Source organism: Erpetoichthys calabaricus, chromosome 13, assembly GCF_900747795.2.
Source record: "Erpetoichthys calabaricus chromosome 13, fErpCal1.3, whole genome shotgun sequence".
In the NCBI taxonomy this organism is placed as follows: Eukaryota; Metazoa; Chordata; class Cladistia; order Polypteriformes; family Polypteridae; genus Erpetoichthys; species Erpetoichthys calabaricus.
The window spans coordinates 22,908,885-22,934,914 of NC_041406.2; the positions used below are offsets into that span (position 1 = coordinate 22,908,885).

The 26,030-nt window shown below is 39.4% G+C and overlaps 1 protein-coding gene across 1 annotated transcript; it reads left to right on the top strand.

Annotated features, from left to right (window-relative positions):
• Positions 1-1,507: 1,507 nt before the first annotated feature.
• On the top strand, positions 1,508-24,665 carry si:ch73-196l6.5 (riboflavin transporter 2). The gene is made up of 4 exons (XM_028817804.2): positions 1,508-2,073; positions 3,813-4,878; positions 17,559-17,682; positions 23,901-24,665. The coding sequence occupies exons 2-4, from the start codon at positions 3,863-3,865 to the stop codon at positions 24,111-24,113; spliced, it is 1,353 nt and encodes a 450-aa protein (XP_028673637.2). The 5' UTR covers positions 1,508-2,073; positions 3,813-3,862; the 3' UTR covers positions 24,114-24,665.
• The last annotated feature ends 1,365 nt before the right edge of the window (positions 24,666-26,030 follow it).

The window sequence follows — 26,030 nt, forward strand, 5'->3', positions numbered from 1 at the left end:
TTAACTTTATTGATTTTATTGTAATCATTCCATACAAATAGATCAATTTTTACAAATAAATAGGATTGAAAACAAATCAACCCCCACCCCGTGTCTCTGTGTTCTTGATGAACTCATGAACTCAAGTCACAGTCTCAATCCACTGTACTGATTCCCTTCATAATTTTAAACACTTCAGTCATGTCACCTCTTAATCTTATTTTGCTTAAACTGTAAAGGCTCAGCTCTTTTAATCTTTCCTTATAATTCAACCCCTGTAGCCCTGGAATCAGCCTAGTCGCTCTTCTCTGGACCCTTATCTAGTGCTGCTATGTCCTTTTTAGAGCCTGGAGAACAAAACTGCACCCAGTACTCCAGACGAGGCCTCACCAGTGCATTATAAAGCTTGAGCACAACCTCCTTGGACTTGTACTCCGCACATCAAGGCGCTATATAACCTGATATTTTGTTAGTCTTCTTAATGAACACTGTCTGGCAGTTGATAGTGTCAAGTCCACTACGACTCCTAAATCCTTCTCATAAGATGTACTTTCGATTTTCAGACCTCCCAATGTGTATTCTGACCTAACATTTTTACGTCATATGTGTAATACTTTACATTTACAGACATTAAAATTCATCTGCCACAAATGTGCCCAAGCCTGTATGCTGTCTAAATCCTTCTGTAATTATTTAACAGATTCCATATTATTTGCCAATCCACCTAGCTTGGTATCATCTGCAAACCTAACCAGCTTGTTACTTATATTCCTATCTAAATCATTTCTATATATTAAAAACAGCAGAGGCCCCAGCACTGACCCCTGTGGAGTACCACTCTTAACATCAGCCAATTCTGATGAGGTTCCTTGTCCCATCACCCCCTGCTTCCTGTGTCTGAGCCAATTTTATACCCATCTACAAACATCACCCTGAACTCCCACTTCTTTTAGTTTAATGCCCAACCTCTCACGTGGCACCTTACCAAATGCTTTCTGAAAGTCAAGATATCCTCAATTGATCTTATAAATAAAAAAAATTGATCTTATAAATAAAAAATATTTAAAACAAAAGAACCTTGGAAGGAAGCCAGGGCATATCAATATTTATCTATTCAAACCTGACATGTGCATCTTTTGGATGCATCTGGAAAATGAAAGTGCAGTTTACCACAGGAGACATGGGGAGGTCCTTATAACTGAGAAAAGCGCTATATAAATGAAATGAATTGCTATTATTATTAATATAACTCCACACAGACAGTAACATAGCTGCTATTTGAACCCAGGATACTGAAGCTATGAGATAACTACTGTATATTGTGCTTCTGGGTGACCAGACTTTTTGCCCTAAATAATATTGTTTAAATTAAAGCATTAATTGCAATCTACAGGCATTTTTATAATAATTCCATATTCAGGGGTGCTGCCACATAACGTCAAAGCCTTGGGTTCAGATCCTGGCTTGATAACTGAATATCTCTAAATCGCATGCTCTCCCCATTTCGTCAGGGTGTTCTGGTTTTCTTACACATCATAAGCAAGTGCATTACATGGGCTTGCAAGGAGAGGTGAAAGGGGTTTATGCTGTATGTGTAAATGAGGCTTAATTATAAAAGTTCTGGTAAGGTATAAAATCTCATATACTGAAATATATTCCCTTCTCTAAAGCATCATCACATTGATAGGATGAAAGGCACTAAAAGAATAATCTGACTAAAGGAGGATTCCAACCTGAAAGTAAAGAGAAACTAATTTCAATGGTGGCAGAGGTTCAAAACAAGACTTTTCACCCATGTTAACTCCAGGACAGATATTTTTGTGTGTATGATACCCTTGAAATCAGATGATATGTGCTGAGTGGGTAAAGTGTTCTATTTCTTGAAAAGGGTTACAAAGTTAAAATGTAACAGCTTGATTTTGTGTGAAATGTACCAGAAAAAAAGATTTGCATGTGCAGAGTATTGAAATAAGAGCGTCTTTGATTGGCTATGCGACACACACCCACTCACTCAGCAATAAAAATATAATTCTTGAAAATTGTCCCCTTTAGACATTTGGAAGCTGCAGGAAGCCCCTAATCGACAGCTCTTATGTAAGTGTGGCTCATTTTACTTCTGACTTTGTGACTTTTCAAATGCTGCAAATGTCAAGAGTCTCACTGTGCTCTTGAAGTTGTGTTTTTAACGTAATTATTGTAAGGGGACAGTAAGACGAACAGGATAGGATTGAAAGTGTACAGTTATTTCATGACTGTACATATGTTTGGAAGGGAAAATCAATCACAACGTAATACAATCTCTGTCTAAGAGTTTATTTCTCATTTGTTTGTTTGAGTTTTTGGTTATTGCTGTTTACACTGTTTTTTTCATAACATAAGACTTTTGCAGACAGAAGCATTCATTTTAAACACAAGACCCTTACTACAAAATCATTTATTTATAAAACATTTAAGTATAAACTTAATAGATTTGGAATTATATCAGCAATGCAGTACTGTAGTGATTTCTTTTTATGTTGTTTCTTCTGATTATTAGTACATGTTGCATGGTTTTCTATATTTATTTTACTGTTTTATACCTGTAGACATTCTGAGCCAGCCTTTAAACAAAAGTGTAATTTAAAAATAAAATACCTGTAGATTCAATTTTGAAAAAAAATAAAGCATAATGTAACACACTATGCATTGTGTTAACCATAATCCATTTTTTAGAATTTAAACCTATATATATATATATATATATATATATATATATATATATATATATATATATATATATATTTATATATATATATATATATATATATATATATATATACAGTACATATAGTCATATCTAATTATTAAATAATAAGATATGTCAAAGTATGTACATAAAGGATTATTACAGACTTTTATCTTTTAATTTTTGGTCACTAAGCACTGTCTGATGTTTGATTCAATAAAGGCACTATACTGATTTTAAGATTCCTGAATAAAACTGTGATTTATTATTAAGTATTTTAGTACTATATTTAAAGACAGGACCATTTCCATTCTACCTCTGAAAATACATATATAATGTGGGAGCGAATATGTGCATGATACACACACTAATTGAGCAAATTATTAGGAATACACATGCTTATCCATGCAATTCTCTAATCGGTCAATTCTGTGGGAAGCAGCACGTGGTACAAAATTCCGCAGATCCAGATCAGAAGCTTCAGTTCCTGTTCACATCACACACCAGAATGAGAAAATATTGTGATCTCTGTGATTTTGACTCTGACATGGCTGTTGCTGCCAGATGGGCTGGTTTGAGTATCTCTGTAACTGCTGATCTCTTGATTTGATCTCTCACACACAACAGTCTCTAGAGTTCACTCAGAATGGTGTAAGAAAAATTGTTCAGTAAGTGGAAGTTCTGTGGATGGAAACACCTTGTTGATAAGACAGGACAGAGGAGAATGGCCAGACTGGTTTGAGCTGACAGACAGGCTAATGTAACTCATGTAGCTATTCTATACAACTGTGGTGAGCAGAAAAACATCTCAGAATGCATAACACATCAAACCTTTGAAGTGGCGGGGCTAAAGCAGAAGACCATGTCGAGTTCCTCTTCTGTCCTCCAAGAACAGAAAGCCGAGGTTGCAAAACTGGACAGTTGAAGAATGGAAAAACTTAGCCCTGGATGAATGTACATTTCTGCTGAGGTACACAGTTGGTGGGGTCAGAATCTGGTGCGAATAGCATGAATCCATTCACCCAACCTAACTTGTGGCAACAGTTCTGACTATAGGTGGTGGTGTAATTCATTCTAAATAATGATTTGCTTTCTTTTTTTTTTTCAGAAATTCTTTCTACTTCATATTGTTTGTTCCCCAGTCAACACTATAACACTATGGCTCTGTTAATCCATATTCTTTCCTGCTTGTTTGGAATGGGCTCATGGGTGGCTATCAATGGTATGTGGGTAGAGCTTCCACTGATTGTTCCCGAAATCCCTGAAGGCTGGTATCTCCCTTCCTATCTTACTGTGCTCATTCAGGTAGCCAACGTGGGTCCTCTCTGTGTCACCTTGATGCACCGGTATCGTCCACAGATGCTAAATGAACTGGCAGCCATTTACACAATTATTGGAATTGGTATTCTTGCCAGTTTCCTCTTGGCTTTTTTCTGGAAGGAAACTCTTTCTGTTGCTGGCAGTGTGCACAGTGTGGCTCTTCTTGTTCTCACGTTCTTCCTTTCAATAGTGGACTGCACATCGTCTGTGACTTTTCTTCCTTTCATGATGCGTCTCAAACCTCAGTACCTTACAACATACTTTGTCGGTGAAGGACTCAGTGGCTTGGTACCAGGAACTGCTGCCATTATTCAAGGAGTCGGAATGGTCCAATGTGTTAACCAAACAGAAAGAGTCAATGGAAGTACAGAAAACTCAACAACTAGTCAACTTCAGGCCTGGTACCAGCCAGCTAACTTTTCAACTCAAGTCTTCTTCTTTTTTCTCAGTTTAATGATGGTTGTATGCTTAGTGGCTTTCCTACTTTTGAATTATCTCCCCTTAGTCCAGCAAGAGCATAAATCTGCCAAATGCTATGAAACTGATATTACCAATGCAAGAGAGTTAAAAGCCAGAAACAGCAGGAAACCAGAACACAAACCTATGATCAGCCAAGCAGAGGATGGCAAACCTACAAAACAAACCAGATTTGGCACTGGAAGATACAGCTGGTCCCAGGTCCTCTTTATATTTGTGGTACTAGCCTGGGCAAACGCATTGACCAATGCCGTTCTACCTTCTGTTCAGTCCTATTCTTGTCTCCCATATGGTAATAATGCTTACCACCTTTCAGCCATTTTTGCGGCTCTGGCTAATCCTCTGGCCTGCTTTATCTCCATGTGGATGCCCAACAGGTAAGGTTTTGCTAAGATATTGCTGATGCTCTATGTGATGTGGCATTACCTACTCTCCACTAGATTGGTTCAGATCCTACCTCTCAGGCCGCAGTCAGTTTGTTCAGCTTAAAACTTTCACATCCCAACCCACCGCTGATACTTCAGGTGTGCCCCAGGGCTGTGTCCTGGGGCCCTTCCTTTTCATTATTTACCTCCTTCCCCTTGGAAATATCTTTCGTAAATATAACATTAGCTTCCACTGTTATGCTGATGACACCCAGCTCTATCTCACTAGCAAACCTACTGTTTCCTGTCCACCCTCCTCACTTATTGATTGCATAGCAGAAATCAAATCCTGGTTTTCTTCAAATTTTCTTAAATGAAATAGTGACAAAACTGAGGTTCTCCTCATTGGTACAAAATCAACATTATCCAAAACTGATCATTTTTCATTTGTTATTGATAATTCCTCTGTCTCCCCTTCCCCACAGGTTAAGAGTCTGGGTGTCATCCTTGATAGTACTTTATCCTTTCAGTCCCACATCAATAACATCTCCCAGTCTGCATATTTCCACCTGCGTAACATTAATCGTATTCGACCCTCCCTCACTCCCCACACCACTGCTATCCTCGTTCATAGCCTTGTCACTTCTCTTCTGGATTTATTGTACAGTAGTTCCCTTTTCTTTGGTCTTTCTCACAAATCTCTTTACAAGCTTCAACTGGTCCGGAATTCAGCTGCCCGCATCATTACTAGAACCCCCTCTGTTCACCATATCACTCCCATCTTGAAGCAGCTTCACTGGCATCCAGTTAAGTTCTGCATTCAGTTCAAAATTCTTCTGTTAACTTTTAAGGCTCTCCACAGCCTCGCCCCTCCTTATCTGTTTGACCTCCTCCATGTTGCCATTCCGTCCCATACTCTTATATCCTCTTCCTCCATCCACTTGACTGTCCCCTTTGTCCGTCTTACCACTATGGGGAGCAGAGCATTCAGTTGCTCTGCTCCCCAGCTCTGGAACTCACTACCATCTGAGCTTAGAAATACTGAATCATTTTCACTTTTCAAATCTAAACTTAAAACTCATTTGTTCAAGACTACTTTTTCTCTTTAATTACAATTGCTCTATCTGATTTTAATTTTTGTATTTTAGTATTGTTCGATGTCCTTGAGTGTTTAGAAAGGTGCCTACAAATAAATAAAATGTATTATTATTATTTCAATGCCCTATAAAATTTAGTTTTTGTCTAAAACTAGGGGGCTTCGCTCGCCAACCCCCATGTTTGGTTTTCCAGATACACGCTTTTAAGATTCTTTTTCTTTGAATTGTTGCTATTTCGTTAGTTTCACTTTTATTTCAGAACTTGTGTAAAAACAATATTTGGAGTCTTTCAAGTCCTAATATGCTGAATATTTTAAATGAGGTCAGTGAGACACGTGTTTAATGACTTTGTACCATAATTCAGGATAGGTTTCTCTGTTTGGAATTTCAGCACAGACACAGCGATCTTCATCATCAGCAGTTAATCATTTTTTTTGCAAAGTAAAGCAATAAACGCATGTGAGGTTAATTTTTGAAATTCTCTGACTTAAACTTCAAAGTCTTACAATATTTACATACTTCTGACATATCACCTGTGTCCATATATTCGAGCTCTATTTGCCTTTTAGTTATTTCTCCAAGTAATAATTTCTCCTTTTTTGCGCTAATGTGATGTTTACTTTCTTTTTTTTGACACTTGTTTTTTTCTGCTTTCCTATTCTGTATCTTGCTCTGCATGTGTTTCGCGCCTACATTTTTTTAAGTCTTTTGAATTCCAGTTTTCATTATCTCTAACCTACTCTGCATGTGTTTGCCCCCCTTTGTTTTGTAATCTCTTTATGACGTTTTTCTTTGTTTTCTACTCTGTCTTTTATTTCTTACCTCACTTTGTCCTGCTTTTTTTTCAATGACACCTGGTCTATGGTGATTATTTTCCCTTTTTCGAGTAATAATTTCTGTTTGTTTGTGCTACTGCGATCTTTACTTTCTTTTTTTTATACTTTCTAATTTTCCTACTTTCATATTCTTTAACTTTCTCCACATTTGTATTGTGCATACATTTTTTTTGAGCCTTTCGAATTCCACTGCTTTCATAATCTGCTCTGCATGTGTATAGTGCCAACGTTTCTGAACGTGTTTATGAAGTTCTACTTTGCCTTTTACTCTGTCTTTTAATTCTGAGCCCGATTGGACTTGCTTTGTTTCAGTTCCACTTGTTACAGGCTGATAATTGCTTTCCTTATTTTCTGAATTTGCACCTCGATTATTTTTTCTTTTTTGCTCTTTTTTCTCTCCAACGCTTTTGAGTCTCTTTTCTCCGCGCTGCTTTCTTCTTCGCTTAGTCGTCGACGTTTCATTTATAACATATTGTTCTTATACGCTTTATATGCACTGAGACCCTGGATCTGTGTGTGCTCAAATCCTTCACAAGACTGAATGTTTTGCTGCCCTGTTGTCTTATTTGGTATTGATTGTAAGTAGAGCGTGTCTTGCAAGAATCTCATGTTGTACGTCATTGCGAGACGGTCCTGGGTCAATCTCTTGGCACAATGTCTCATGTTTACGGTCCTCGCGGGTCTTTTAACTGTCTTCCGTGATCTTAACGTGAAGATCACGTCTCAATGCCCTACTGTTTCTCTCTGGGATTTTTTTTATAATAGAGAGATGTGCATGCAGTTCCCTATTTTTCTCAAGAAAATTAAACAATAGAGCTGGGCAGTCTGCCATACGCTGAAAAGAGAGGCTTTGGTACATCTATCTATCTATCTATCTATCTATCTATCTATCTATCTATCTATCTATCTATCTATCTATCTATCTATCTATCTATCTATCTATCTATCTATCTATCTATCTATCTATTTCATTTAGATATTAGGACTGCTAATGATTGCCAAGTTTAATATCACATGTACAACTGTGCTAAGCATTTCTTATTTTGGTAGCAGCAGTAAGCTTTATAAAGACTGGTGATGAGTGAAACCCACTCAGTTTGCTTTGCCTCGTGTTTTGCAAAATTTTGAAAATGTTCAGGAACTTTGCTGAACTCAGCAAAATGCATTGAAGTCAAGGGGGAAAGTGAAAATGAACAGGTTTGAATGGATTATAGTGGTACAATGTCCTTTAAGTGTCTGTGACAGCTAGAGAAATGCCAGTTAACTCTGGTGGACCAATTATTGTAGGCAAAAATGTGACCTGCTATGAGGCAGCAGTGCCAGCGTACTACCCATGTGCACTGTTACTTCACTTTTAAGTTCCAAAAAGCAGTGGCAGTATTAAAGTATATTATCATCCATCCATCCATTGTCCAACCCGTTGAATCCGAACACAGGGTCACGGGGGTCTGCTGGAGCCAATCCCAGCCAACACAGGGCACAAGGCAGAAACCAATCCTGGGCAGGGTGCCAACCCACCGCAGGACAGTATATTATCACATACCTGCTTATTTCAGAAGGGTGCCATGGAGAGCTCTCAGTTATACAGGATAAATAAAATAATTTGGGTAGAAACTAAAGTACCTAGAGAAAGTTTTTGCAGTTTAAGGGAGAATGCATAAAACTAGGCCAGAATCTGAACTCAAATTCCTGTGGCTGAAAGGGCTGGCACTCCAAACAATGATAGTTCTTACTTTACACTTAGTGCCTCTAGGGCAGGAATGAACGTCCTTTAACCTTGAACTAAGCTGATCAGGAAATGGATGAATGGATAGAATCAATCTAACTGCTTCTCTTCGGACTATGGAAGAGAAATGCATATTCACCAACATGGAGAAGAAATACAGATTTCACCGCAGAAGGTACAGTGACAAGAAGACAGTACTGTGAGGTAAGTGCCGCTGTACTGTCTGATGCTGGATTTGATGTGCATACTTGGCTGAATGTTACAATAAGAACAGAAGGAAGATCAAAACTACATAAACTGTCTCAAAAAGCCTAAACCACTAAAGATAGTTAAACATATTTATTGAACAAAATATTACAATAAATGATAACAAAAACAAATGTAGAAAAATTTTACTGAGAAAGAAAGAAAGAATACATTTATTTATATAGCGCCTTTCCCATGCTCAAGGCACTTCACAGAGTCTAAGAAAGAACGGCAGGGTATACAATATATAGCATTGTACTAAACCAGATAAATAAATAAAGATGATTAAGATAGTAAATTCAGGGAAAAAGTCTAACAGACAACATAATTGATGGCATAGCACACACACACACAGGTTACATGAGCATCTTGACATAGAGGTAAACTGAGAGAAGGGTAATAAAGTCAAGTAGAGCTAAAAGCCTTCCTGAACGGATGAGTTTTGAGCTGTTTTTTAAAAGAAAGAACTGCTACAAATGTGCAACAGTGTAAGTATTCTCTATCCCAGCGTTTCTCATGCTTTAAGTATTTGCGACCCGAGTTTTCATAACAGTTTTAATCGCGGCCCCCTAACGTTTTTTGAAAGGAGCCCACTAATACCAATTTCTTCTTTTTTAATTAATGATATATAATAGATGCATATTTTATTATGGGCGGCACGGTGGCGCAGTGGGTAGCACTGCTGCCTCGCAGTTGGGTGATCTGGGGACCTGGGTTCGCTTCCCGGGTCCTCCCTGCATGGAGTTTGCATGTTCTCCCCGTGTCTGCATGGGTTTCCTCCAGGTGCTCCGGTTTCCTCCCAAAGTCCAAAGACATGCAGGTTAGGTGGATTGGCGATTCTAAATTGGCCCTAGTGTGTGCTTGGTGTGTGGGTTGGCACCCTGCCCAGGATTGGTTCCCTGCCTTGTGCCCTGTGTTGGCTGGGATTGGCTCCAGCAGACCCCCGTGACCCTGTGTTCGGGTTCAGCGGGTTGGAAAATGGATGGATGGGTATTTTATTATACCTACTTAACTTTTATCGACATTTATCTAACTCTATATTTATTTTTCTAGTATCACAATGTAGTTTAAGTTAATTTGTTTTGGTTTCAATAGATGTATTTTTCATATTTTCGATTCTTGTTTTCTTTTTTTCACATCTTCGCGCCCCCCTTTTTGTTACTTCACGCCCCCCTAGGGGGGCCCACCCCACAGATTGAGACCACTGCTCTATCCCATGGTGGATTACACCGCCTTCAGTTCAGTGTAGTTAGTTTATTTCCAAGTAGGCTTTAGCACTGGGCTGATTTTTGGCTAGCAAACTCTCACTTACTTTATGCAGTGTTTACATTTTTGTCTTGCCCCTTGACTAGAGCAATGTCTGTCCATTTTTGACTTCCTTGTTATGATTTTATTTCTCATCCCTAACTAGGACTTGTTTTCTATATAATCTTCAGGTCTTTTGCTGCTTGCAATAATCCTCTGACAATTTGTTGATTACATCTTGCCTGAAGAAGGGGCCTGAGTTGCCTCGAAAGCTTGCATATTGTAATCTTTTTAGTTAGCCAATAAAAGGTGTCATTTTGCTTGGCTTTTCTCTACATTCATAATGGCTAACACGGTACAACACCCTAGTACAGTAGCCTCCCGCTTAAGTACGCACCCGTTTAAGTACGCATCCCGGTTAAGTACGCATATTTTTCCCTAAAATTCTGGGTTCAAGATTTATTAGTTAAACATGTCATGAATCTTCATTTGGCGAAGGTTTTGAAGTTTCTTGCATTTGGCTTTAAGGGAGACAGCCCGGATCTTGCTCTGAAATGATTCAAACGATTTCTTAAGATCATTGAATGTATCATCAGCTTCAATTTGAACTTCAGAGCACAGCAGCTGATCCTCGATGTCGAGAACCTGCTTGTAAAGGGATTCAAACCCCTGAAATACAACTCCACTTTCTAAACCGGCATTCAGGTCTTGAGGATCAACATCGTCATCATCATCATCATCATCCATCACCGTTTCAACAATTTTCATCGACTCCAAAAGCTCTTCAACACCTTCCAATACCGCAGCAGCATATTCTTCGTTGTTCTCGTCGTCAACGTGAATGAAGTCCTCCAGTTCTGATGGAGTGATAGATAAATTCAATGTTTCCAAAGCCTTCGCAACTTCAGTGCCCACACCTTCAACATTGCTATCAGCCTCCAGTTCTGGTTCTAAAGTCATTAGTTCGGCCTTGACGAAAGCATTTTTGATCGAGCTTGGCAAAACAGAATCCCAGGCTTCTTCACATAACTTGCAGCATCGAGCAGGTGCACTGGGTTCCCGTAAAAGACCCCTGCAGCACCTCGTTGCAATCTTCACCCCTGATCTTTCTTTCGACTTTTCGCCTCCTCATCAAGTTCGTAAAAGTCAAGAACATCCTTGAGATACAAATATTTGTATCGCTTTTTCAGAGCTGTGATTATTCCCATGTCACAAGGCTGTTTCCAGCTTGTACAATTCGGAGAAAAGAAAACTATCCGAATATTGTCGCGTTCGAAAGCTTCAAAATGTCCCGGAGCGTTGTCCATCAGCAATAGAACGCGATGTCCTGTTCGCTTTTTCACTTCTGGAACAAACACCTCATTGAACCACTTCCAACAGGTTTCTACATCCATCCAAGCTTTCGCTTGATTGAAAAAAGGAACTGGCCAATGTCGGTCCTTAATACAAGCTGGTTCTTTGGGTTTTCCAATCAAAGCGCAAGGAATTTTGTGAGTTCCAGTTGCGTTGGCGCAAACGATCAGAGAAACTCGATCTTTCGCTTTCTTTTTGCCTCTGGTGGTTGAGATATCCTCGTCTGGCATAAGAAGGCTATATCTCGGAAGCAATCGAAAAAATAAGCCGGTGTTCTAATGAAACATCCTACCCATCGAAATGATCTACTCACTGATACTACGCATGCGCACTCGAGGCTTACCAACTGTTCGTCGATCTGTCCTACCTAGTATTGAAGTTTGAGGTAAGTGTTACTGTATTTCAGTAATATGTATGCTTTTCTTAGCCTTACTACATTAATGCATTTATTACAGTTTACTGCATAGGTATTTACTGTCAACATTTTATAAGTTGTATATTTTGCATGTGTGACTTTTAATCTTGTACAGGTCATTGTATCCATGCACGAGTAATGACCATCTTGTAAAATCTTTGCATCAGGCTGTGTCTCTTTTGGGCATTAAATGATGCATATAGAATAAATTGAGAAATGTTATATCTCTCGAAATAAACTACGGTAGGATACTTCGACAAAGTAGGACAAATCGTCAGAACACTGGTCTCGTCCATGTTGTAGACATTTTCAGGGTCATATTGTGCGCTAATCACGTAAAGGTTTTCTAAAGCAGCTAGCAATTCCGAATTGTTCTTCTTGACTTCTGCTCCCTCTCCGTGAAAGAGCACCTTCTGCAATCCACACTGAACTCTGAATCAACTTACCATTGCCAAGATGTCTTAAAATCTGATTCCGGAATTGACAGGCTGGAAGCAATGCTTTTCGCTTTGGCAATGGCGAGGGATGGCGATACAGGAAGGCTGGCACGAAGCATGCTGTCAATCCAGACATAAAGCATGTCTTCAAACTCCGTAAATCATCCAACTGAAGCTCGAAACGTCTTCACCTTAGCCTCTTCAGTCAACAGGGCAGATCGTTCTTGGATCACTTCACGATTCTCCCAAATCTTTCGGATAGCACCTTCACTAACCTTGTACTCCTGTGCTATGGCGTTTTGCTTAGCTTCGAGATGATTTAGAAGCGTTGAGACTCATTGAGACGCTTGCCGTTTGGTTTCTTTGACATCGTAGCGAAATGCAACCTATTTGGGAGTGGCGGCTAAGTGCGCGCAAACTTCACAGGTTCAACTTGTGTTTGGGAGTGGCCAACCTAAAGTACGCACCTACCGGCTAAGTACGCACAAACTTCGCAGGTTCAAGTTGTGTACTTAAGCAGGAGACTACTATACTTTATCCTTTAACATACCTAATTCCAAAAGCAAGATAAAGGCCAAGACCAGAAAAAGCCAACCTACATAAAAAGCTTAACATTGACTAAAGGACCTGGGGCCTCATGTATTAACGGTGCGTACGCACAGAAATGTTGCGTACGAACGTTTCCACGCTCAAATCGCGATGTATAAAACCTAAACTTGGCGTAAAGCCACGCACATTTCCACGGTAACTCATACCTTGGCGTACGCAATTTCTCCGCTCGGTTTTGCAGACTGGCGGCACCCAGCGTCAAAGCAGTGCTACTGTTCCTGTGTGATCACCCTTTCTTTCTTAGATCCACATTCCTGACGCGGCTTTATAAATACACTGAAACTAACTGCATATTGTTTATCAGTGTAATGCATCTGATTGTAATTAACCTGCAGCAATATAATGGGCCAGGGAATAGCCATAGTATTCCAAATACCATAACTGCTTTAGCGTTGTAACTCTCACTGCATCTTCTTCTTCTTTCAGCTGCTCCCGTTAGGTGTTGCCACAGCAGATCATCTTTTTCCATATTACTCTCACTGCACCATTCGGAGTATTTATATCACTGTATCTGAGTGGGGACTCACAGCAGCAGCTGATCGGAAAGAGAATTATCGGTACACAGCATGAAGCAGACGCTGCCTGAGCCACAGCAAAACGTTTCAGAGACTTTCCTGTACGGACTTTGCGGTTTAGAAAAAGTTTCATCCCAAGAACTATAAACGCAGTCAATCAGTCCATCAAGTGCTCCTTGTAGAACTGTTTGTACTTATAAGTACAATCACCTCACTGAAAACTTGCACTACAGTTATAATATTGCACAACCTGCGCCACTTTATGAAGCGTGTATTTACATATGATGATATCATTTTTAAGATGAAGTGCAGCAAAATATGTTGATTATATTATACAGATAAAACTTTAACTTCATTTAAATAATCTGTATTGTTAATAATTAAACATGTGAGGACACGGTGCCGCAGCGCTAGCTAGTTCAGGGATTGTTCCTGCATTGCGTTGTATTCTTGCGCTGACGCGACACTGGAAGGATAGACGGATAGAATAATTAAACATGTACTACGAAGATATTTCAATGTTTTTTAAAAGTTTTGAAGAATCGGCGTTCTAAGCTTACAGATGGCTTAACGTCTATTACAGAGCTGATTGTGTGGCGATTGGGCATTTGGAGAAAGAAAAGTTAGGACAGGAATTGGAGGTTAGTACGTTTGAAAGAGACAGTACTTCTGTAATAAATTATTTAATCGAAGGTCGCACATGGCGCAGCAAGACTCTTGCGTGAGACATGAACAATCACTGCGCCACCGTGTTCCCATGTTTAATAACATGCTTTCATTCCTATCATTATGAAAATGATATCACGTATACATCTCAGTATTTTAATTATTCAGAGAGCTGTAATATCACGAATGTAATGGATTCTGTGTCCTGTCGGAGAAAGAGAAAGAACGGAAGCACGTAGTGATTCACACACATAGAGCACATAGAAGATCAAATACAGAACAAAGCATTTAACGTGCTACTTGAGAAACTAATAAAATAAACGATTTTAAGATGAAGTTTATGATGTTCTACTTTAATGGCAAAATAAACTACGTGATTAAAGTGGAAATTTCTTGCTTTTTTCCCACTGTGTGCCTATTTGTTTTGTCTGTACCCAAATAAGCTTTCATATGACACTCAGACGGTGGGCTACGACTCCCCTTTTCACGGCGACTTTGATATGTGATTTTTTTTTTATTTCGGGCACTGTGCGACTTTGTGAATTTGATCTTTCGAGTTTTTCCGACACTCTGTCACTCGATCAACTTCCTTTTGTTGTTTATACCACTGTTTAAACCAACAAATAGTACGTTTTTCCTTTGCCTCCACTTGGTATTCACTGAAATTCTTGTATTTTCTCCCGTGCTTTTCCCATTGTCTTTTCACAGAAGGCTATTTATATTGATTTGCATATTCAAAGAGGCGTAATTCTGGGAGGAGTTGGGGTGGAACAGAAGGCGCGTGCATGTGCGTTACTATTCACGCTGATCGGGATTTATGTAGTGGGAGAACGTGAAAGTTTGCGTGCGTTCAGATTCCTGCATCTGGATTTTTCTGTGCGTACGCACAATCCCGCTTTTGGGTTCTATTCAATAAGGGCGCGCACAAAAAGGCGACCTTCAAAAGGGCAACCTCAATTGGGCGCGGAGAATAAAAGCGCACATAAATAAAAGTGATCTTCAAAAGGGCGACCTCAATTGAGCGCCGAATAAAGGCGCGCGTAAATAAAGGCGAGCTTCAAAAGGACGACCTCAATTGAGCGCCGAATAAATGCGCGCGCAAATAAAGGATCGCTTTAAAAGGATGACCTTCGGAGCGAATTAAATTAATTGTCCTTGATTATGCTAATAGACCGCATCTCGAATATCTACGTGGCATTGCACATAATTCTCAGCTTCAAGTGTAACTTGCTTTCACCTTTTTATACATTCAGTCATTGCCTTAATCTAATTTTCTGTAATTTTGAAAACAACGAAATATGTTCAGTCATTGCCTTAATCGAATTTTCTGTAATTTTGAAAACAACGAAATATAGAGAGCTTTAGAAATAGTTCGTTAGAAGTTCATGCATTAATTAATTGGATGTTTTAATATTCTTGCTTTCACCTTTTTATACGTTCAATCATTGCCTTTATCTAATAAATTTTCTGTAATTTTGTTGCGTTTGCCTTTATTCGCTGCGCCCAATTGACGTCACCCTTTTGAAGCTCGCCTTTATTTGCGCGCGCCTTTATTCGGCGCTCAATTGAGGTCGCCCTTTTGAAGATCGCTTTTATTTATGTGCGCTTTTATTCGCCGCACCCAATTGGGGTCGCCCTTTTGAAGGTCGCCTTTATGTGCGCGCCCTTATTGACGGATACCCCGCTTTTGTGCTTACGCCATGTTATAGTGTGAGTTCTACGCACGGCGTTATACATGAGGCCCCTGCTCAGTATGCAGGGGATCAAAAGCAATGCCACAGCAAAGACCTAAGGCAAACTGAAATCTTTTCTATGATTTGATTTCATATGAGGCCTTTCACCTTTTTTGGTTACAAATAAAATTGGATATTATTAACATTCATGAGGGAAATGCACATGGGAACAACAAACAATAAAATGAAAAAGGGTGAAGCTAGGGACAAGGCACAAAGGAGAACGTTACACTAACATTGTTATCCAAGGCAACTAAGAACACTATCAGTATAATTGTTTACATTTTTGATAACTGGCACATGGGTGGGCTAAATAAGTTATTAGGGTGACACTGTGAGTCGGGGCAGGGACTGAACAGGACTTCTCTACTAGGCCAAACTGCCGACCAGTCAGAATCAGAATCACATTTATTGGCCAAGTATGCTCACATAAAAGGAATTTGACTGTTTATTTTTTGATGACTCTCCGTCTATAGGTACATGACAGACTTACACAAAACTGGCAAGTACACACCTGAGAAAAATACAAGACATAGAATGTAAACATATGCAAACAAAGTGCAAGGCAGTTAAAAAAATACTGAAATAAATAATTAAGCATTAGCTATATGTACTGTAAGAATACTGCAAGATATTTTGGGGTGCCCAGACTCAGTAAGAACAGCTGAATGTACCATTTGTGAGGCTGATGGCTTGTGGAAAGAAACTGTTCTTATATCTGCTTGTTTTGGTGTAGTTTAGTCTATAGCACCTGGCAGACAGGAGAAGTTCAAAGAGTTTGTGGTATGGAAGTGAGGAATTGATGATGATGTTCCCTTCATGACTAATGGAATAGAGCAGGTACTATAAGGTGGTAAGGCTGGTGCCAGTAATCTTTTTGGCAGATCGGACTATCCGTTGTAGCCTTGCTCTTGTCATGTATAGTTGCTTATCCAATTCACACTGTGGTGAATGAGCTTAGGACAGACTCGATGATTGCTCTTGTGGTAGATTGAACTCCCTTGGCTGTCGCAGGAGGTACAGTAATAACATCTACTCTTGTGCATTTTTTATGATGGAATCTTTGTCTTCCATTTCAAGTCTTGGCTGATTATAGATCCCAGAAATATGAAGATTTCCAGAAAAAACACATTAGTGCTAAATATGGAGAGAGGAGGTAATATTAATAATTCTTTGCATTTATATAGCGCTTTTCTCACTACTCAAAGCGCTCAGCAATTGCAGGTTAAGGGCCTTGATCAAGGGCCCAACAGAGCAGAGTTCCTTTTGGTATTTACCTTCCGATTGCCAGTGCAGATCCCTAGCCTCAGAGCCACCACTCCGCCCCCATATTGGGGGGACACGTCCTGAAGTCTACTGTCATCTGCACAGTTTTGAGCATGTTTAGCTCCAGATTGTTCTGAACACACTAAAGGGTCATTTCTGATGAATCCAATGATGGTGGTGTCATCAGCATATTTGAGGAGTTTGCCAGAGGGGTCCTTAGAGGTGCAGTCATTAGTAGTAAGGTTATAGAGCACTGAGGGGAGCACATATTTCTGGGGGCACCAGTATTTATTGTGTGGGGGCTAGGGGTGGGTTTCCCCAGTTTTTCCTGTTGTTTCCTATTTGTCAGGAAATTGGTAATGCCAGGTAGAAGCAGGGACAGAAGGAGTGGGGGAGTTCACACCTTATTTCAATGTTCATTGACTCATTACTGAGTAACTCTAAAAAATCATTTTCATCCTGGTTTTATTTCTGTTGTTTACGTTGTTCTCTACTATGGGTGTTACATTTGTCTTTCTCTTCTCTTTCGATACACTGATACCTTTTAGGTCTTTCGTGCTGTTGGGAATACTGACCCTAGCTGGTACCACAATTGGCTCCTACATCATGGCGATGGCAGTACTCAGCCCCTGCCCGGTATTAATACATGGAAACACAGGGACCACACTAATTGTAAGTATTACTGCTTTAATGAATCATAATATATGCATTCTTTACTCTTTTTAATTCCTCCATTTAACTTTCATCCCCCATGTTACAAATTCAGGATCACAGGGAGCAGGACACTATTCTTGTAGTACTGGGGGACCAGTGTGAACTAACCTCATATGGGGCAATGGTGGTGTATCACCGGGTACACCTACGTTCACATTGAACAAGCACAGAGCCACCAATTTAAAAACCCTTTAGACTCTATGCAGACCAGAAGGAAAAGAACAAAACTCAGACCAGCAACCAGGCCAGGACATGAACCTAGGATTCTGTAGAGTAGAAGATTGTATCTTTAAGAAATAGAAACTACAGTTAGCCAAAGACCCTGCACAGCTAATAACTGTATAACATATATATTTTTATATATCAGTTGAAATCTGATGCCTATGAAAGCTCTTTCAGACACCACAATCCTTGGATTTTAAGTATAATATTGTAAAATAAAATAGTATTTTATTCACTCTACTGATACATGTTATTATGTTTTATTATTGATGTTATTTCAGGATATTACTCATTGTAACAGAAATACTAGTTAAGCTTGCACCATACATAATGCGTGATGACTCTAAAGTTATATATTGCAGAGGCATCAGCTAATGCTGGGGTGGGCAAAGTCAGTCCTGTTGGGCTGCAGTGGCTGCAGGTTTTTGTTCCAACCCAGTTGTTTAGTAAATGATCCTTGCCAATAATTTACTTTAATTGCTTAGTTAGTGCTTTAACTCTGCTATGTCAGGTCATTCTCATATCCTAGATTTTTTTTTCCTTTCTAAGGGTTTCAACTAAATGATTTGTGGCCTTAAGTGGATGAGCAATTCTCAGTCGTTCACTTTTTTCTCTTCACTTTCTTCCAAGTATTTAATTAAACTCAGTACTGCATGATGAATACACACGGGTGTAAATGGTAACAAGCTAAATGGAGAACTGCTGGTTTCTTTTGTCATTTGCATCTTACCTTAATACATAATTCGCCTGCCTCCTCACTCACTCACTCACTCACGTCTGTCTGAAGCCGAATGCACAGTCACCTTCTGCGCAGCTGCCCAGAAAACCTTACAAGACCGACATCCAACCCCAACATCGCGGCAGGCAGCGGATTTACGGCCACAAAAATTCAAAGAGAAAGGCGACTTCGATTAAAGCTCTAGAGGCCTGAAAGTCGATTTCGACTACAGCTCGAGGCCTAATTACGCATTCTGATTCAATTACGCATTCATTCAATACACCTATATCAGGTTTGTGGTGCTTATAATTATTACTATTCCATATTGTACTGGAACATTCATCATTCAATATTATACTATAGGCCTGGAAAATCCATCAACTAACAGTACAAGCCTGTACAGTAATGAGTAAAGCGGACTACAATCATTACAAAACAACTTCTTCGTTACTTATCATGTGTTCTTCATACACTGCTGACACAAACTCGTGCCCGTTTCATCTTACGTTGTCGAAACAGGCTCTTTGTCTAGTTTCTAATAAGGAGCAATTAAAAACTGAGAATACAGCTATTTAAAACTAAAGCAGTAGGTGTTCCAAATCTTAATGAGCGAGACAACTAAAATGAAGCAAAAGTGTTACTTGAGCAATAAGGGCTTCTTATTCAGCAATTGGGTTGGAACAAAAACCTGCTGCCGCTGCAGCCCTCCAGGATCGACTTTGCCCACCCCTGAGATAATGGCAAAGACATTCTCAGGGCAGGGAATGTTGCCATCCTGTGTGTACAGCTCTATGAGACTTTTATTTTGAAACTACTGGCAGTACATTTATCTAAGCCACTACTGGCTTTTAGTTTCAGGATTAACCAAATACGTCTCAATAAACTACATTCTGAGTAAAAACTTTGTCTGACTTTTCTATTAATTTCCCTTGCAACGGTGTCTGAATGAATGAAATCTGCATAACCTTTAATGCCAAACCACCAAAAAAACAATCACACTACTGTATGTAATACTGCCCTAACTACAGCAAATGAAACTGTGAAAACAAAAATATTGAATGAAAAATGACTGGTGTACAAAGCAAACAAATGAGTGCATCATACCATATGCATCTTTATATATAATCTTCATTTGGATCTTGATCTTTGTTTGTCCGTGAATTCACTGCCTTGTGTGGTGTTCCTGCTGTGTTCAGTAGAGGGCAGTAGTGATGGAGGAGGACAGGAAGTGAGGTGGAGGATCGTTGGATGAGGTTGGAGTGTGGTGATTAAAGAGGATTGAACTAAAGGAGACTACATGCTGTTTGTACTGCTGAATACACAACATCTTGGTTGTTACTTTTGTTTACAAACACTGTCGATACCACTCTTTGTGTTTAGATCTGGCGTAGACACCGTGCTTTGTGCTTAGATCTGGCGTCGACACCTGCTTCGTTGTCGAGACTGTGGTTTTTTGTATTTCTATCGACCGTCTTTGGCAGCACTTTGTCCAAATCGAATGTTCACCCACTTCTTGGAGTCGGCAGTCAGAGTATATAAGTCGGACACACTTCTGTGATTTTCCATCAGTCAGGGTTTGCCGTTCAAGAAAGAAGCATTGGTTCTTCCTTACTCTTTGGATTGCCACAAAGCAACCTGCGAGATTGGAGAAAGGTTGAGAGGAGATCGTGAGAGGAAACGACAGCGTCATGAAAACGAGACGGACTGTGAACAGAGAGAAGCAGAAATGCTCCTCCACCACCACATAATTACTATTCAGACAGTCATTCCAAGTATTGTAATTTTGTTTCCCTTATAAAAAATCATAACGCTGTGTGACGAAGGGCCCAGTTCACGACTGGCAGCCGCGTTTAAACAGGGAGCCCTTCACAGACAACTTTAACACGCGCAACGTAGTTGGGCGCACATGGCTAGTTTCATTATATTAGTGAAAGCAGAAAATGAAAGTATTTCAGGTGTTATTTTGGAGACACTAATCACTTTTTAAAGAATTTATTTTTGTGGTGGCATTACTACCAACTACTGACTGACTGTTGTGAGCCGTGCTTATTGCCAGCAGTAGACAAATCGACTTAATTCTGTGCAGAGGTTCACTGTAATGCAAGCACATGTGCAGTGCATACACTCATGCAGAGCTTGCTCTACTTGAATACATATGGTCAGTCATACCAAGCAGTAGTAAGCTAGCATGTAGAATGTATGTTGATCTGATTGATACAAAGGTATTGGACATGCTTATTTACCTACTCAGTAAAACTCTCGCATTGATTGATACTCACTTACCAAACATGTACAACTCTTGTGTATATATGCATTATGTGATAATTGCCTCCTTGATAAAGTAAATACACAAATATTAAAGATGCTCCAACTTTCAAAAAAGTTAACTATTGTAAGTCCTTCAACACACCTAAATGTTACACCGTGTGCACATTTTCTAACGTGTTTGGTACTGGTAAAAACCCTATTTTTATATAGTACAGTTTGCTTTTCTTGGATATAGTCTGGGTGGCTGAACAGCATCTTTAGTGGGAACAATATATATATATATATATATATATATATATTATATATATATATATATATATATATATATATATACTGTATATAGGGTGGGCCACAAGTTTCCATACATAGGAAAAATAAATATTTTTTTAATGAAAAACCATTTTTATTTATATAATATGTTCTACATGACTGCCATTGTTTTGAAAACAAATTTCAATACATGTCCGCCACTCTGAGGCTAGGGATCTGCACTGGCAATCGGAAGGTTGCTGGTTCGAATCTCGTAAATGCCAAAAAGGGACTCTGCTCTGCAGGGCCCTTAACCTGCAATTGCTGAGTAGTGAGAAAAGCATAGCGTATGGTCCATTATTGTGTAAATCTGCGTTTTGTGCATTGAATGATGCGAAGGACTTTGTTTTCTGCTCTTTGCCTTTTATTTCTGACCTCGCTTTGTCCTGCTATTTTTTCAAATACACTTGGTCCTGATGATTAATTTCCTTTTGTTTGCACTAATGCGATCTTTTAGTCGTCGACGTTTCATTTATAACGAATTGTCCTTTATACGCTTTATATGCACTGACACCCCTGGATCTGTGTGTGCTGTGTGCCTTTACACTACTGATTTTTTTGCTGGCCGTGCTCTGATATTGCTTGTAAGTAGGGCGTGTCTTGCAAGAATCTCATGTTCTATATCCTCGCGAGACGCTCCGTGGCCATTCTCTTTTGTCTCGCGGGTCTTTTATTTGTCTTCCGTGATCTTAATGTGAAGACTGGTTCAGGTCATATTTCTGCAACAGGACTCTTAGAGTCATGCTAGACGATTTTTCATAAGAATCAGTCCCACTCCCATGTGGTGTCCCCCATGGTTCCATTTTGGGGCCACTACTTTTTTCAATTTACATCCTGCCTTTAGGTGCAATTTTTAGAAAACATGCAATCTCGTATCACCTATATGCTGATGACTGCCAAATTTATTTCTCCCTCAAGTCAACTGACTCCACTAAACCTCTTCTCAACTGCTTATCTGACATTAAGGACTGGCTGGCTGTAAACTTCCTTCACCTGAACGACTCAAAAACCGAGGTCATTGTTTTTAGTCCCGACCGCAAACAGACCCTACCCCTTGGCCTCGACTTTCTTCCCATTCCAGTAACTTCGTCTGTTTCCAATCTTGGAATCAAAATGGATATGGTCCTGAAAATGGATGCTCAAGTCAACAGCACAGTAAAATCCTGCTTTTTCCATCTCAGGCGAATTGCCAAACTCAAACCAATTCTGCCTTACCACCTCCTGGAATCAGTAATCCATGCATTCATTACGTCCCGACTCGACTATTCTAATTCCTGCCTATATGGTATTAGTAAAGCCACTCTTTCGAGACTCCAATTGGTTCAAAATGCGGCTGCAAGGCTTTTAACTGGAAGCAGCAGAAGCCAACACATTACACCGATTTTAAAAACCCTACACTGGCTGCCGGTTAGCTTCAGAATTGATTTTAAGATACTCCTCTTAACCTATAAGGCACTAAATGGTCTAGCCCCTGCCTACTTGAGTGTCTTGCTCCATCGTCACAATCCCCCTCGTGTTCTTAGATCCGCAGATCAGCTGCTCCTAACCGTTCCCAAGGCACGTTTTAAAGCTCGTGGTGAAAGGGCTTTTTCCGTCTGTGCACCCAGGCTCTGGAACTCCTTACCTTAGTGGTTAGGCAAGCCGCTTCAGTCGCCACATTCAAATCACACCTAAAAACGCACTTCTTCACATTGGCTTTTAATTCTTAACCTGTCTTATTTCCACTTGCTTTTTGCTATTTCTCTGTTTTATTGGGTCCCCTGACCTGTTTTTAGTGTCTCTGTTTTAATTCTCTCTTAATGTTTGTTTTTAATATTTTGCTTTTAGTCTTGCTTGTTTTAACTGTACAGCGCTTCGGTCAGTTGTAATGCTGTGTTTTTAAGCGCTTAACAAATAAAAATGGTATGGTATGGTATGGTATCACATATCATCTCCTAGTCATTCCCTCCCACAGGATTTTTTTTATAATAGAGAGATTTGTCAGTGGAGATCAGACACCCCCCCTGCTCCTCTTAGGAATTCCCAGATGCCCCCAATCCAAAGAAATGATATAATCTCTTAAGTGTGTCCTTCATACCTATCATGGGATGTACTAAATAATTTGGCAACGTTTCAGGTTAGGTATCCATTACAGTATTGAGCATGGGAAAGGCACTATATAAATAAAATTTATTATTATTATCATAAGCAGCTATTGGCTGTAGTCTTGTTATTAATTATATGCCTTTTTATGATTATATAAAACAATAGAAAGGTCCTAATATTTTAATGATGCTGTATTATTATCTATAGCATACTTAATAAAATATTAATGGATATGTAAAGTGTGGCCAAGATTCATTATGTACAATATATTTAATTGCGATACTTCCCACTATGAAAGATACTATGTGATAAAGACTATCCATCCATCCATTATCCAACCCACTATATCCTAACTACAGGGTCACGGGGGTCTGCTGGAGCCAATCCCAGCCAACACAGGGCACAAGGCAGGAAACAAACTCCGGGCAGGGTGCCAGCCCACCCCAGGTGATAAAGACTAGTTGATGTTAATTCCTTTCATTTGTACTTTAGGAATTATTGACAATTACATTAAAAAGAAACTCACCACTGAAATATTTATCATACTACCAATGTGTCTACTTCTTTTTTTTAGGTCATATCCTGGCTGCTTTTTGTCCTTTTTCTTTCTTACGTGAAAGTAATGATTGGTATAATTCTCCGAGATGAGGGCCACAGTGCTCTGGTGTGGTGTGGGGCAGTTGTGCAGTTAGGATCCATGCTGGGAGCTTTGACAATGTTTCCTCTGGTTAGCGTGTACAGAATATTTCAATCTGGAGACCCATGTAACACACAGTGCCCAATCTGAATGACTTTTCTGAACAATGGAATGCTGCTGACTTTTTGCTGTCTACACTTTGAACTTAAGGTTTACTGTAAATAAAAAATTTGGAAGCACAATATGTATGTATGTATGTATCCATCATGATGAGAACAAAGCTGCCTTCTTAAAAGCTGTTTGCAAAATTAGATGTGTTATAGGTTTTTATGTATCACAAAAAACAATAGTAAGAATATTTTTACTTTCATAAAATGCTAAAAACTATTAATAAAATTGTATTGCTTTTCTCATTGTTGTTAACTTAGCAAATGTAAATGTTTTCGGTTGCTGTTTCATACTTTTACATGTGATGCACTGGGTTTGTTCAGTTTCTTAATTAAACTGTTTTACAAATACTTGACGTTTCCTCCATCCATTCGTTTTTCTGAATCTTTTCACTTTAGTGCAGGATTGTGGGTTGCCAAAGCCTATCTTGGATGTATTTAATCATTGGACCCAACCCTAGAAGGGATACTAGTTAATCATAGGGTACACTGACACCAAGACAGTTTATAGCTACCTGTTAAGTTACTCTGGAAATCTATTAGATATCAGAACATGTAAACACTGTAAAATATATATTTGTTTTTTTGGTTGTTTTTTTTTTGCCAATTGGTCGGAGTTGCCAGAGTCTAACATGGCAACCACAAGTGCCACAAGAACCATCCTTAGAAGATAGCACAGTCAAACATTATAACAACACATTGGAACATGGGGAGAACTGATAAACTCCACACAGTGGGCGCACCACAATTGGGAAATGAACACAAGTCCAACTGCTACAAGGCAGTAACGTTCTGCACTGTGCCATCATGCTAGCTAGTGCGAAACTGCATTTCAAATTTGAAATATAAAATATTGAGATTTTTCACTTTAAAGCAGCTATTCTGTAGTACTAGGGTGTTGTACCGTGTTAGCCATTATGAATGTAGAGAAAAGCCAAAGCAAAATGACACCTTTTATTGGCTAACTAAAAAGATTACAATATGCAAGCTTTCGAGGCAACTCAGGCCCCTTCTTCAAGCAAGATCTTGCCTGAAGAAGGGGCCTGAGTTGCCTCATAAACTTGCATATTGTAATCTTTTTAGTTAGCCAATAAAAGGTGTCATTTTGCTTGGCTTTTCTCTACAAGCAGCTATTCTCAAACTCAGTCCTTTTTACCACATTTGGCTGCAGGGTTTTGTTCCAACCAGTTTCATTTTACTTTGAAATTATCTCATTTATTTAGTTGGACTTCTTCTTTCTCTTTTTCGGCATTCAGAACAGTACACTGCACAGGCAGTGTAATTTTTATACGAGAAATGTAGAAATATTTTTATTTTTGATCTAGCTTTGTAGCGGGGCTACATAGTAATAGTGTTTTCAATGTACTGAATGTGCTGAGTGCGTTTTGTTTCCATCGTCCCGTTTGCTGTTCATAATGTGTGCGTCAGTAAATGTTGTCCCCGTAAATACAGAGGGGATGGATGAGGGAGAGAGACCGCAGCTCCAGGATGGAAAGCACCTGTTAACAATCAGTTACATCCGGGTCTTTACTATTTAAACAATCAGGAGGGAAGGAAGGAAGGACAGACGGACGGAGATTTCAATTAACGACAACAAACCATCATTACCTGCTATTTTTCACATTGTGCTTTGTATCCAGTTTGTTTTTCATTCTGCCGGATTTACTTCAGTTCAATCATCGCCAGAGACCCCAGGGTTGGACTTCATTATCCACCACACGCCGAGGAAACACAGTGAGATTGTACCATTTTTCCGGGAGATTCAAACACATCCATTCTTTGTTGACCAGTCATCCGTATTCAGGACAGTAATATACCCGGACTCAAGTTCTCGATCATTGTCATTTCTGTATTCATCCATTATTGTTATTTGTGTTGTTTGTTATATGTTACAGGGGCA

Excerpts from the sequence above, each read along its gene's own strand:
- si:ch73-196l6.5 (XM_028817804.2), top strand. The coding sequence starts at position 3,863 with ATGGCTCTGTTAATCCATATTCTTTCCTGCTTGTTTGGAATGGGCTCA. Across the intron at positions 4,879-17,558 it reads TCCATGTGGATGCCCAACAG|GTCTTTCGTGCTGTTGGGAA; the intron begins GTAAGGTTTTGC and ends GATACCTTTTAG. Across the intron at positions 17,683-23,900 it reads ACACAGGGACCACACTAATT|GTCATATCCTGGCTGCTTTT; the intron begins GTAAGTATTACT and ends TCTTTTTTTTAG.